The 14,093-nt window shown below is 41.8% G+C and overlaps 2 protein-coding genes across 8 annotated transcripts in view; both read left to right on the top strand.

Annotated features, from left to right (window-relative positions):
* The first annotated feature begins 6,400 nt into the window (after nt 1-6,400).
* Nucleotides 6,401-10,615, top strand: LOC101747163 (inducible metalloproteinase inhibitor protein). The gene is made up of 3 exons (XM_038018730.2): nt 6,401-6,883; nt 8,465-8,653; nt 10,310-10,615. The coding sequence occupies exons 1-3, from the start codon at nt 6,826-6,828 to the stop codon at nt 10,522-10,524; spliced, it is 462 nt and encodes a 153-aa protein (XP_037874658.1). The 5' UTR covers nt 6,401-6,825; the 3' UTR covers nt 10,525-10,615.
* Nucleotides 10,616-13,613: 2,998 nt separating this feature from the next.
* The window catches only part of LOC101735367 (zonadhesin), a 74,361-nt gene continuing 73,881 nt past the window's right edge, over nt 13,614-14,093 (top strand). For all 7 annotated transcript variants that reach the window (XM_062675069.1, XM_062675068.1, XM_038018721.2 and 4 more), the window contains exon 1: nt 13,614-13,776. In XM_062675069.1, the coding sequence (XP_062531053.1) occupies nt 13,719-13,776 (58 nt within the window). In that variant the 5' untranslated portion in view covers nt 13,614-13,718. The remainder of the gene's footprint in view (nt 13,777-14,093) is intronic.

The raw sequence follows: 14,093 nt of genomic DNA, 5'->3' as shown, positions 1-14,093 counted from the left end.
AACAACTGCCCGAGCGCCTCCGAAGGAGACCTAACAACTCAAGAGCAATTGTTTCGCGAATGAATCTACTACCGGATCGGAATCGCGACCCGCTGAGAAGATCCGGCGAGAAACTCAGCGGGCTGATGCATGGGTTAGGTTGCACGTCGACCTCTTTGTCGAGTTCGACGAGTACGGTTACCGGGGTCCCTAAGCCTGCCCCTAGTATTAGAGCTGAAGGCATCTAATGCAAAGGTTATTGGATCTGATGGATCCGTAAGGACGTGTCTAGGGCGTCGACGGTGACTGGCTCCTGCATGATCAGGATTCGGGGAGTAGTCAGCGGCGGCAACGATAAGGCGATTATTATGACGCATAGCCTTATCGAAGTATCGTTCCGACGCTGACTTCATGTATTTCCGAATTGATTCGAGGCCCAGGTCGTCGTGTAGGTCAACGTTCCTCACGAACCACGGAGCCCCGACAGCTAACCTGCAAAAGCGGGATTGTAGGGATTGGAGAGTGTCTATGTGTGTGCGGGCCGCGTGAGCGAACACCACACTCGCGTAAGTCATGACGGGCCTTATGCAAGTTTTGTAAAGTGTCACCTTGTTCCGAAGGGACATTTTACTCCGCTTACAGATCATGGGGTAGAGTCTACCGAGAATAAACGCGGCACGGTCACGGACTGATTTTATATGCGGGCGGAATGTCATCGATGCATCCAGGGTAACGCCCAGGTACTTGACCTTCCTGGCCCAGGGTTTTTTTTTTTTTTTTTTTTTTTTTTTATTGCTTAGATGTGTGGACGAGCTCACAGCCCACCTGGTGTTAAGTGGTTACTGGAGCCCATAGACATCTACAACGTAAATGCGCCACACACCTTGAGATATAGTTCTAAGGTCTCAGTATTAGTCACAACGGCTGCCCCACCCTTCAAACCGAAACGCATTACTGCTTCACGGCAGAAATAGGCGGGGCGGTGGTACCTACCCGTGCGGACTCACAAGAGGTCCTACCACCAGTAATTACGCAAATTATAATTTTGCGGGTTTGATTTTTATTGCACGATGTTATTCCTTCACCGTGGAAGTCAATCGTGAACATTTGTTGAGTACGTATTTCATTAGAAAAATATGGTATGGGTTGTCTAAAGAGAGTAATCGGGGGTGTGAGATTCCTCCTCCTAATCCGGGAGGAAATCCGTGTGGAGCTTCCCCTCTGAAATAGCACCGCAGTACTTTTCGCTGGGTTGATGTCTATGCGCCATTTTCGGAACCACTGTCCTAGGGCTAGGGCTGCGCTCTGAAGCTTCTTCGCGATTAGGGACTTATTTCTACTAGAATAGTAAACAGTCGTGTCGTCGGCGAATAAAGCTAAATGGGTCGGCGGCGACCGGGGAATATCGTTGACGAATAAGCTAAATAGGAGGGGTGAGAGGACAGAGCCTTGCGGGACTCCAGCTGTGAGAGGTCGTGGGGAGGAGCGGGTTCCCTCGACTCGATATCGAAAAGAGCGGTTCGACAAGAAGTCCCGTATGATGAGCACGAGACTATCCGGCACGCCCATGTTGAATAGTTTGAAAATCAAACCATTGTGCCAGACTTTGTCGAACGCTTTTGCGACGTCGAAGAAGAGAGCTCCCGTGTATAACGGTTTTGGTCGATTAAGCCCCACAAGAATGTGCTCCGTGAGGCGGTGCACCTGTTGAACGCATGAGTGATTTGTACGGAATCCGAATTGTTCATCGATAAGAATGCCCTTGGATGAGACGAAGTCTCTGAGGCGTTTGTAGAGCAGACGCTCATACAGTTTGCCTAGAGACATGAGGAGGCTAATCGGGCGGTAGCTCGTCGGATGATTTTTTGGTTTACCGGGTTTATGTATACCGATAACGTCCGCTTCTTTCCACACCGCGGGAAAGATACAGTTCGCCATAGCGGCATTGAAAATAGATGCCAACATCACGATGAGTTGGACGGGTAGAAGTTTAATAACGCGGTTGGATATACCGTCGGAACCGGGAGGGGGGTATTCGTGTAGGAGGCTACCAAATTAATAATCTTCGTTTCGCTGATGATACAACTATAATCGGTACCTCGGAACGAGAGCTGCATGAGCTTCTGAGGAGAGTGGAAGTCGTTAGCAAAGATTACGGACTTTGCATCAACCAATCCAAAACGAAATTAATGTTTGTCGATAGAGCTGGCACAATGACACGCACTCACGAACTGCGTGATCTGGACGTGGTGCAGGAATTTGTGTACTTGGGGTCATTAATATCCAGTGACGGTGATTGTGACAGGGAGGTGGTCAGGAGGGCTCAGATGTCAAAATCAGCCGTGAAGCGATTGGAGAAGATTTGGAGAAATCGCAGCATAAACAAAAAAACTAAGATAAAGCTCATGAGAACCCTTAGCTTCTCCATATTCTTGTACGCTTCTGAGACGTGAACCCTCAAGGCCCGTACCCGATCGAGAATTGACGCATTTGAAATGTGGTGTTGGCGCAAAATGTTGGGCGTATCATAGACGGAGCGCCGAACAAATGTGTCAATTCTAGAGGACCTAAACGTCAAGATTTGTTTATCTACAATCTGTATGCAGCGTCTCCTCAAGTACTTCGGATACGTGGCCCGACAAAATCCTGAGAACTTGGATAAAATAATAGTTGTAGGTCACGTGGAAGGAAAGAGAAGTCGAGGAAGATTGCCAACCAGGTGGACGGACATTGTCAAGGATGCCACAAACACCAGCGTCCAGGGCGCCATTAAGCAGGCCGAATACAGGCAACATTGGAGGAAGCTGGTGCAAAAATTGGACCAAGGTGGTCACGACCCTCAGTAATGAGGAAACGACAAAGAAGAAGAAGATTTTGTTGAGAGCTCTCTATGTGCTCTTTTGCAGCAAGATTCAAGGAATCATTAAAATACTGCATGTGTACACGGTAGGAAAACTGTTATAGAATTTACTGCAATTTCGTGAATCATAGATATAATTAAAACAACTCCTTCCGTGACCACGAAAACTGTAAAGTATCCAATACGTCGGAAATAATAGATATAAAATAAACATTTATGTACATCTTAGTAGTAATAAACGTTAGCTAGCTCTTGAACTAATAATACCGCTGTGAAGTAAATGATTTTAATTTAGCTTTTAAGATTTTAAATACCAGTATTAATGGTATGTTTTGATCCCTTAAATTCTTAACCGCCTCGTAATAAACGTATTTCTTTAACAGTTCCTGTTTATTACTGTTTACTGTTTATTATCATTCATTCATCCTTCAAACCGAAACGCATTACTGCTTCACGGCAGAAATAGCCAGGGTAGTGGTACCCACCCGCGCGAACTCACAAGAGGTCCTACCACCAGTAAAATATTGGCCGAACTACATATCTTAGTTGTCTATTCTCGGCTTAGAATTGGACCGACCCATATATTCAAGTGGGTGTCGTCACAAAGGTGACAATGCAACTTCTTCTGGCTTTTTTATTGCCCTTGTAGGCAGACGAGCACACGACCCACCTGATGGTGAGTGGTCACCGTCGCCTATGGACTTCAGCAATGCCAGGGGCAGAGCCAAGCCGCTGCCTACCGTTTAACGCTCCCCACAAGCCTCGTTTGAAGAACATGTCATAGTGCTCGACAAACACCGTAGAGAGGAGCTCGTTCCAAAGCCGGATGGTACGTGGCAAAAAAGATCTCTGGAAACGCACTGTGGATGAACGAAGTGGCTCCAGGTGGTATGGATGACTTACTCAGCTGGCAGGCGGGGCAATGGTAAAAACCTCTACCGTCTTGCTACATGGGTACACTGACAGTAAACGAGAGAAATGAGTACATTTCCAATAAAGATGTGATTATATACAGATGGTGCTCTCCGGGGCCCGTGGATAGCTTTCTTATTCATCCCGCCACATTAATACAAAATGTGTTGTTTGATATAAATTTTATTCATATAATTCATGTAAGCTTCATATTATGGGTTTAAAATGACGCTCTATTTTATCGGCTCTATTTTCCGCGTGCCTTCATCGCGACAAATAATTTTAGTGATTTGCGTACGGATTATTCAACAAAACTAAATGAAAATGGAAAATACAAATAATAAAATAACAAAATCGATTCAGTTTAGGCGTGAAATTTGTGATAACTTTTTTTTTTAAATATAAATTCGCCCTGTTTTTCTTAGTTCCCTAACTAATCGTTGGCAGTCTTAAGTGGCTATTCCGGACGGGTAAGTGAGCTCACGGCCTCAACTCGAGAGAGTTGCTAACATTAGCCCTAGAGAGCAGGGTTTTGTTGAATCGAGTACTGGAACAGAATCGCGACCTACAGGGAAGATCCGGCAAGAAACTCAGTGGGTTGTGTCTGTGAGCTAGGTTGAACGTTGAACTCCTCATCGTATTCGACAAGTTCGACGAGAACGGTAACCGGTGCTTGGAATCCCTACAAGTACCGAGAATGGATCGGGAGGATCAGATAGGCGGCAGCTCGATGACTTGGAGAGAATTAATGCGGGTGCGAACTCTTGAATTTAAAAAACTTAATTCATAACTTTGAGAACACTTGTTCGTCTTATTGTTCTATAAAAGACCATTACTTTATATTGCTTGAAGCAAAAAAAAATGTTTTCAAAATATCTTTAAATCTTAATTATGAGTGAGTTTGACGTAAACAGAATGTTTACGAGATGTAGTTTTTTTAAGTATTAATTTATTGGAAGTCTATTTTGATACAACACAGCAACTTTATCTTATCCGAGCGCTACTGGGCAATGCAAAGCCCGAAACATGTATTGTCGGATCCCCCGGATTCACTCTCAAGCACCGGTCACCAACCTCGTAGAACGAAGAGTTCGACGAGCGAACTGATCCTTAGATACAGCCCACTGAGTTTCTCGCCGGATCTTCTCAGTGAGCCACTTTTCCGATCCAGTGGTAGATTCCGCGAAGTACTGTTCTGGCTAAGGCCAGTTTCAGCAAATTCTCTCAGTTTGAGAGCGATTCGGTAGGGAAAAGTAAGGAACCTTATTTATTTAAAATAATATTATAGAAAATTTACATTGAAATTTATATTACTATATTAAATCATCATGAAACATTTAAAAAAATCACTTGTTTATTCTCGGATACTAATTCCGAGGATTCCGGATATTAATATATCCACGACTTCTTGTCATAGTAATTTACTTAGATTTCACAAAATTAACATAATTATTAGATTTAGATAGAATAGATTTAGATTTAGATAGATTAGATAGAATATTAGATAAAGTGGATGTCACTTACATTATCGCGAAGTATTGAAAAAGGATGCGTGCTTAAGATGACTGGATTTACCGATGTTTGTATGCTGTGAAATTCTAAGTAAATTACTATTACAAGAAGTCAAGAAGTGTAGTAATTATTACAGGAGACTGTCTACGATGAATGGTGTGCAAGGGTTTTGCAATAGGGACGCTCGAACTTTGACAGCTCATAGCGGCTATCTTGATAAAACGACAGCTGTCAAATTTGGCATGAACACATATTTAGTCGTGACATTTCATCATGGAACGCTATCAAACGCTACACGCTTGTCCGGCGGTATCATCGGCCCTTATTTCTTCGAAGATGTGCAAGGAGAAAAACAAGTTTTCTTGTTTTTGTCTTCATCGGACTTGATCCTTCGGACGCTCGCTGGCCGCTGCTACAAACCATACAATTTTCTTTTTTCTTTTTAGGGTAAAAGCATGTGTTTTTGGGGTAAAAGCCTATTTCAAATTTCATTCGTGTCATAAAAATCATTCGTAGCTGCTTATATGTTAAGCGAACATGTTCCTTCTTGACTTCATCCGTCGTCTCTCTAACAAGATTCTGGAAGTTGCATTGAAAAACATAATCTCAGTTGAAAGATCGTAGGGGTATGGGTCAAAAAATGTAGTCAAGCTTGAAGCTGCGGGTCCCAACCTTTTTTATTCTGCACGCATATTCTGCACAAATTCACGACATCCTTACACATACGTATGTATATCCAAAATGTTCTATATTATAGTTGCAGTGATCAATAATATCGGTACATTCTCTAAATTATAGTTCATTATGCTATTAGACGTAATTGTACAATTATCATCTAGTAAACAGACATATTTTCCACATATCGAAAATTATCGTATTTGTAAATATTGATGAGAGGATATCGCGATACAACAATGTGGTTGAGAGCCGTTGGTCTAATGTTTAAGATGTCTCGTGTCGAGCGATGTTACTAAATATCTCCCAGCTTGTACAAAGGCTTCTAATGAATGACGTACATAGCGTATGTTCACGAATGACTACCTCGACGAAGAGTATTTTCCTCGATAACATCGTGATATAAAAAAATTAATCGCGCTTAAATTATTTATATTTCTTATCACTTAGACGGGTGAACGAGCTCACGGTCCGCCAAATGTTAAGTGGCCTCTATGAGAACCGGTAAAAAGATCAAATTTGTCCAACCTAACAAAAAAATATGAAATAAAAGTAATACATATTAGGTAACGATTTGATATTAATAACGCTCGTAATTTATATATTTTTATCTGACGTATTGCTTTATTAAACTCAAAGGGTTTTGCTAGCTTCACCGGGCGTGCAGACAACGAGCTCTGGTGGCTCAGTCCGGGACATTGCCAACATTGGCCCAGCAAGGACAGTGCTTCGTAGAATCTACAACCGGATCGGAAATAATCGGAATCACTAATATCACATTGACGCAGTCACCGTTTTGTTTGTGTTTATTCTATGTTCTCGTGCTTACGTCATTTATTGCTAATTCTCCGTTGAATTCACACGAGTGCCTACAGTGTATTGAGAAAATGACTCGTGATATGTGTTTTTTAATATTCATTGTTTTAATCGGTCATTGTTTTGGAGGTAAGTTGTTCAATTCAATTAGTAAATTTTGAGTTAAGATCGTTGTCATTTAAAAAACTCAGTGGTACTGAGATCATTAACGCCTGGAGCCATTCAATTACTAAGCGATAGCCCGTTAATATTATCTGAGGTATTGTGTTATTTTGATGGTAATAACATGTGTGTCACGATACAACGAGATCTTCGATATAACGCTTCTAACACAAAATAGGCGTGGTATCCCGGAACACCAGCGGCACCGTATGGGCCGCCGTACCGCGAAAACTGTCGTCGTCGGTCTTCGTCGGTCTCCGACGATCGTCTCGACGACCGACAGTCCGTCGGCTTGTCCCCGGCTTTCGCCGAATATATTGCGTACATTAATTAATTGATCTGGTTGGTTACGCAGCTCGGAAATGTTGTTTTTATTTAATTTATGAGTTTTTTTTTTATGTAGTGGCCATATTCCACCTAGATCCGTTTCTCTTCCAGTGAGAGTTGTAAAAGTCAGGTCAAGGATTTACTAAAAACTGGGAAGCACCTTTTATGAGTATCTTACCCGAGCACTGGGGTCACCGACTTTTTTTTTTATGATTGAAAGTTTACTGGTGGCCCGAAGGCCTTTCCAGTTTCACCAGGACAGGTGGGCGAGCAAAGGCTCAGCCAAGTGGGGCGGGATTTGCTAACAACTGCCCAAGCGCCTCCGAAGGAGACCTAACAACTCAAGAGCAATTGTTTCGCGAATGAATCTACTACCGGATCGGAATCGCGACCCGCTGAGAAGATCCGGCGAGAAACTCAGCGGGCTGATGCATGGGTTAGGTTGCACGTCGACCTCTTTGTCGAGTTCGACGAGTACGGTTACCGGGGTCCCTAAGCCTGCTCCTAGTATTAGAGCTGAAGGCATCTAATGCAAAGGTTATATATATGGATCTGATGGATCCGTAAGGACGTGTCTAGGGCGTCGACGGTGACTGGCTCCTGCATGATCAGGATTCGGGGGGGGGGGCAGGCAGCGTTTTGTAAACTCGCAAGGGGAAGATACTGTCTTGATTATTTCTGGCGCAAACTAGTTATGCGTTCCGGTTGGAAGGTTGAGACAGCCGTTATAATAATATAATCAATGAAACTTCGACCTTATGTCTCAAGGTTGGTGAGGGTGTTGTTGTTGCGTAATTACCAGGTGGTCCATGAGCGCGTTCACATATCTACTCAAAGTAGGGCGTTAGGAGAATAACCTTTTTTATTTTCTTAACTATTCTAATGACCCCGAGGTGTCATACTAGATTCACCAAACGAGTAAGTGCGCTGACGGGGTTCTAGCCCGGAGATGTTGCTAACACGAGTTCTAGCAAGAGCAGCGCTTCGCTGAATGGTGTACTAAAACAGAATCGCGATCCACTGAGAAGATCAAGGCGAGAAACTCAGTGGGTTGTGTCTGACGGTAATAAGAATGATCATTTTCGATCCCCCGCTATTATAACTACCGCCGTAAACACTGATGCACTTTAGCAATTGCTAATGCAGCATTTTTGAGAATGATTAACACAACGAAACTTTGTTGGTCCATGCACAACATAACCGATATAATTTGTTTCACAGATAAACAGTGCGGTCCTAGTGAACAGTTGAATACATGTCCGTCTGCTTGTACTACTGGCAGATGTCCTGAGAGCCATGACGAATTTAAAAACTGCTCCGACGGAGGCAAATGCCTCGAAAGCCGTTGCGACTGCCAATTCAACTATAGACGAGCGGCGAACAACACTTGTATACCCATAGCCAGTTGCCGTAAGTGCTTATTTAAGCCCCGACAATGCCCACCACTTGGCTTGTTGCTTGGGAAATTTATGAGATTGTACTCCAGAGATTGAAAGCTAAGCTGCATGCTGCAGGCATGAGCTTTTATTAATGAGATATCAGGCCAAAGCTGTACTGACAATGACCTTAAAAAACTTTACCATTATCGGTTCTTATCGCAAAATAAAGATTTTGAAGCTGATGTGCTAGTTATGTAGATCTATCCGCCGACACCTGGGGCTTAATGTGGCAGAATGTGGTAGATTACAAAGTGCTCGTAGTTGATGACATATTATTTATTTACGTACATCGACTAACGATGATAAGTGAGACGTATCAGCTTTTTTTTTTAATTTATTTTTTATTGCCTTTGTAGGCAGACGAGCATACGGCCCACCTGATGGTGAGTGGTTACCGTAGCCCATGGACTTCAGCAATGCCAAGGGCAGAGCCAAGCCGCTGCCTACCGAAACTACTACAGCTGAACTACCTACAGCTGAACTTGTACACTACTAGACTGTGAAAGGTGTCACGTTAAAGCATAAGAACGAAGTTTCTTTTCCAACCTAAACGCAATTTGTTTTGATGACAGAAATATTCAGGATGGTGGTACCATCAGTAATTGTGATTAGAAAACAAGCCATGGACTCAGGGACGTCTTAAATTAGGCTGGGGCCCTTGGGCACACAAGAATTTGAGGCCCTTTTGGAAAGTAAAAAAAGCGAATTATAATAACATTTTTTTACTGAGTATGACCATTTATTATAGGTAATCAAATACGGTATGATATAATATGTCATTAATGATATTAGAATGCTGCTGGTTTTTTGGTTACGATCACGATAACGGAAACCGAATACATGTGTGAGAGAAATTGTTGGTCCTTAGGGGCCCCCTGAGAATGGGGGCCCTGGGCACGGGCCCCGTGTGCCCTTATGGTAAAGACGGCATTGCATGGCCTGCAGACGAGGTGACCTTGGTCCCAAGTTTTTAATTAGTAGCCGCGTAATATATTATCGTGAGATCTTCTGCCTTTTTTGCCAAACAAGCTATTTTCCTCATAAATACGTGTACAACAACAGGGTTATAACCTTCCTAGCGGCCCATGTGTTCATTTGTGGTTATTGGAGCTCATGAAATCGTGAAAATCGTCATCCATCAGAGGAACGGGAGTTTTAGTTAAATTGAAAAACAGCTGTGTGATCCTGGTTTTACCCCTTGTCCAAACATGACTATTTCGCGGCAGAAATAGTCAGGTAGTAGTTAGTAGGTAGCTTACATTATTTCTCTGGTTATGCAACTGCTTGGTTGTGCGGTGATAACCACTTGTATTTGTATTTTATTCTTGTATTTGACCTTATACTAGTATGCATTCGAATGGGTACCCTACGTGGCGCTGAGAAGTAATTATGTCGATTTCTGTTACTAAGTGTGTGAATTGCCTAACTCAGCCGTTGTAACTATACTTGAGACCTTAGAACTTATACTTAGCTCAAGATGGGTTGCGCATTTACGTTGTAGATGTCTATGGGCTCCAGTAACCACTTAACACCAGGTCGGCTGTGAGCTCGTCCACCCATCTAAGCAATAAAAGAAAGTAAATAATGTATCTGATATATATATTCAATGAAACTAATTTTTTTCCAGCCAAATTTAATTGTACTGGAGCGAACGAAGAGTACGTAGCCTGTCCACCATACTGCCCCACAGACGACTGTTCCCAAGCCACTCCTGACGGTCACTGTCGTTATTTTTGGAGCATACTATTTGTAGTGGAATGTAGACCTTCTTGCCGTTGCATTGAAGGGTTTTGGAGGAACAAGGGAGTTTGCGTTCCTTATAATAAGTGCCCTAAAACCTAAATTAAGTTTAATTAATGTTAATTCTTATAATTGTGTACATTTAATGTCATTATTTATTTTATGTAGACCGACTAAATTACTTAAATTCTCAGATCTATATCTACTTAACCTACCGACCTACCAAACACCGACAAATAACATTAGTTCTTCATTTTACTTTTATGTATGACAGAAAAAAACACATTAGAAACATATCTAAATTATGTTTATTATATCCCTTTTTGACTTGCCATAATTGGAGGGTTTGACCATAATCGCCACGCTGGGCATGCGGGTCGGCGATCACAGGGTGTTGCTACTCGGGTATACGCGTTCTGGAGTGGAGACCGCGAACTGGAAAACGTAGTGCAGGACGCCCTCAAGCTCGGTGGAGTGATGATCTGTACAGGGTGGCTGGCAGGAATTGGATGAGAGAAGCCGAGGATCGTGCTCAGTGGCGAACAATTGGAGAGGCCTATGTCCAGCAGTGGACTGCTATAGGCTGATGATGATATCCCTTTTTTATTGCCTTAGGCAGACGAGCATACGGCCCACCTGATGGTAAGTGGTTAGTAACAAAAATCGACAAAGTTACTTCAGAGCACCACGTAAGGCACCGGTGATTACATGGCAGTCAACGGGTTAATATTCAATGCTTTTAGAGAGCATAGAGACCAGTGTGCTTAGTGCGAGTAATTTAACGTTCTCGATAGCGTAAAAGTTAACTCATATTTGTATGGAATGGGAACGTTTGCGTACGTTTGCCGCTAGGGGCGCTGTTCCAACTGCATACAAATGTAAGTTAACTTTAACGCTATCGAGAATGTTAAATAACTCGCACTAAGCACACAGACCCGTTGTCATATATTTAGCCTTTCTAAGCAGGCGAGTATAAAATTCTACTGATAACGAACGGTTACCGTCGCCTATGGACAACAGCAAAATTTCGTCGAGTCCGATTTTATACATCCTTTTTTTTTCTTATCCGTTGAGTATTTATGATTTTCGTTTCCAGAATTCTCAAACATTGGGCCCAACAGAGCGCTCAGAATAATTATTCAACACATTTTTACTAACTTCGAAGTATTTTTCATGTACATGTACTTGAACTGACTATTTGATTGTAAATTATTTGCATTACGTGTAATGTTTCAATGTTATTTTATTTAAATAATTATTATACGTAATACAACAGACATAAATTATAAAAATATGTTTTTTTTTAATGTAAATAATATCCATTCGGCGTTACTAATTGACTACCCATGAAAAATTCCAAAGTGTTTTTTTTCGGTATCAAAGAACATTAACTATAGATTTGCGGTGGCGCTTGTAGATCATCTTCCTCATTTAATAATACTTTTATTTGAACCTTCTGGTAACTGACATTTAGTCTGTCATTTTACGCGGCAAGGCAGCAACAGATTGACATTTTAAATTATCATCATTTAGTCATTATATTTCTCCTGCTACCAGTAGTTTCACGCTACCTGTAAAGCTGGCTGAGCCTTTGCTCTGGTTGAGCCTTTGCTCATCCACCTGTCCTGGTACCTGGTAGAATTGGAAAGGCTTCTGGGCCATTAGTAATCCTTCAATCCTAAAAAAAAGATACCTGTAAAACCAGTGTACTTCAATTCCCTTGCCTGAACAGCACAGAGGTTAACCGATTAATGTTGCCGGTATTCGAAATTGTGACCATTTAATATTTAGCTCACAGCCCACCTGGTGTTAAGTGGTTACTGGAGCCCATAGACATCTACAACGTAAATGCGCCACCCACCTTGAGATATAAGTTCTAAGGTCTCAGTATAGTTACAACGGCTACCCCACCCTTCGAACCGAAACGCATTACTGCTTCACGGCGGAAATAGGCGGGGTGGTGGTACCTACCCGTGCGGAATCCCAAGAGGTCCTACCACCAGTGATAAATACTAATACGCGTTGGGATTTGGGATAAATAAAACTTCCATCAAAGTACAAATTAAAACTCTATTTAATTCTCAGAACACCTACAGAACGCATTACAATTCGTAATTCGCTTCTTCCACTTCGCTTCAGGTGATCCGTTCGCTGTTTCGCTTCGAGTAGATCTAGCATTCCTGACAGGTCGAGTCGTTTCGATATGTGTTTCCACTATTTGACGATAGATGGCGTTGCTCTTACCGGCGTAACAGTACTTAGCTGTTGTAATTCTGTGCTATTAATAAAAACTAATAGGTGAAACTGAGAGATCATAAATATGCTGGTAATATGGCGTACCTATTTGGTATTGTCTTCCTTCTACGATAGAAGAGCTCTTGGCCATGTCGCGAAGCAATCATGTTGTTTATTTTAAAGGTGACAGAACTGCTATAGAATTTAATACTTGTTATTTGCTAATAAAGCGTCGACCTGTAAGTAACCTCTATTATCTAATATTAATATGCTCCTATTAGCTAGACGTACATGTGTACATAATATATCATCCTATCTGTGTAACGAAATGTGTCAAGGTAAGTTGAGCCATCAATTTAAAACTCAATTAACTTTAAAGTTTCCACATATAAGAAAGTTTTATTACTTCAACCTAATATCCTTTGAAGGCATTATGGCCTAAAAGATAAGACGCCCGTTTAAATTGTATCAAGCGATACGACATCGCGACAGTGCCGGTGTTCGAATCCCGCAGACAAGTACCTGTTTTTCTAATGAAATACGTACCTGATGCATATTCACGATGAAGAAATAGCATAGTATAATCAAACCCGCAAAAAAATGTAATATGCGTAATTAGTAGACAGTTGAAACAGACATCAATTCTCAATGTGGGTGGCGGAATTCACGTTGTGATTTGTCTATGGGTTCCGGCGACCACTTAACATCAGGAGGGGCGTGAGGTCGTTTACTCATGTAGACAATTAAAAAAAATCCTGACCAGGATGAGTAAGTAACATTAAAAAAACCTTCAATATCGATAAATATCTTCTTTTCAACTCGGTCTCGGAAAGTAATTAAAAAAATAAATCATACACGAAGCAATAAAAGTCACAGTAAGCACTAAACTACATAAATAAAACATAATGTATTTTATGAACAATTAAACGGGAATTAATTACGTTTTCGTTCACCTGAACAAATAAATTTTTTAAAACTTTATCGGTACTTATTTGCGCGATACATTTTAAATACAAGTGCGCAACGCTGAATTGAACACAACTGACAAACATCTCGTTGAAATGGGACGTTTTTGTTTTATCGTATTAACTGCAGCGTGGCTCGTCGTCGCTAAGGCAGGTAAGTAAGCATTTCATTTTTACCATACGGGTCTCTAACACAGCGAGGCAACGGGTAATCGAAATTCAATCGTTCCACACGTTGCAAATTCAAAGGCCCCAATTTCCTAACGTACCGATACGGAACACATACTTAATGTATTCAGACACTGAATGCCATTCTAAAGTTACAGTAGCGACGCACCTAGTACAATAAAAAATAGCTCCTGAGACCTTGCTTGCCCACCTGTCCTGGTGAAACTAGAAAAGCCTTAGGGACACTAGTAACCTTTCAAGTTGGTAGTTTCTTTTTTCATTGCCTTTTTTGATACCTTTCTG

The sequence above is a fragment of the Bombyx mori genome, chromosome 22, assembly GCF_030269925.1.
Source record: "Bombyx mori chromosome 22, ASM3026992v2".
Lineage (NCBI taxonomy): Eukaryota > Metazoa > Arthropoda > Insecta > Lepidoptera > Bombycidae > Bombyx > Bombyx mori.
Note: the sequence above shows the minus strand (reverse complement) of the source record. Positions and strands in the feature narration are given on the sequence as shown.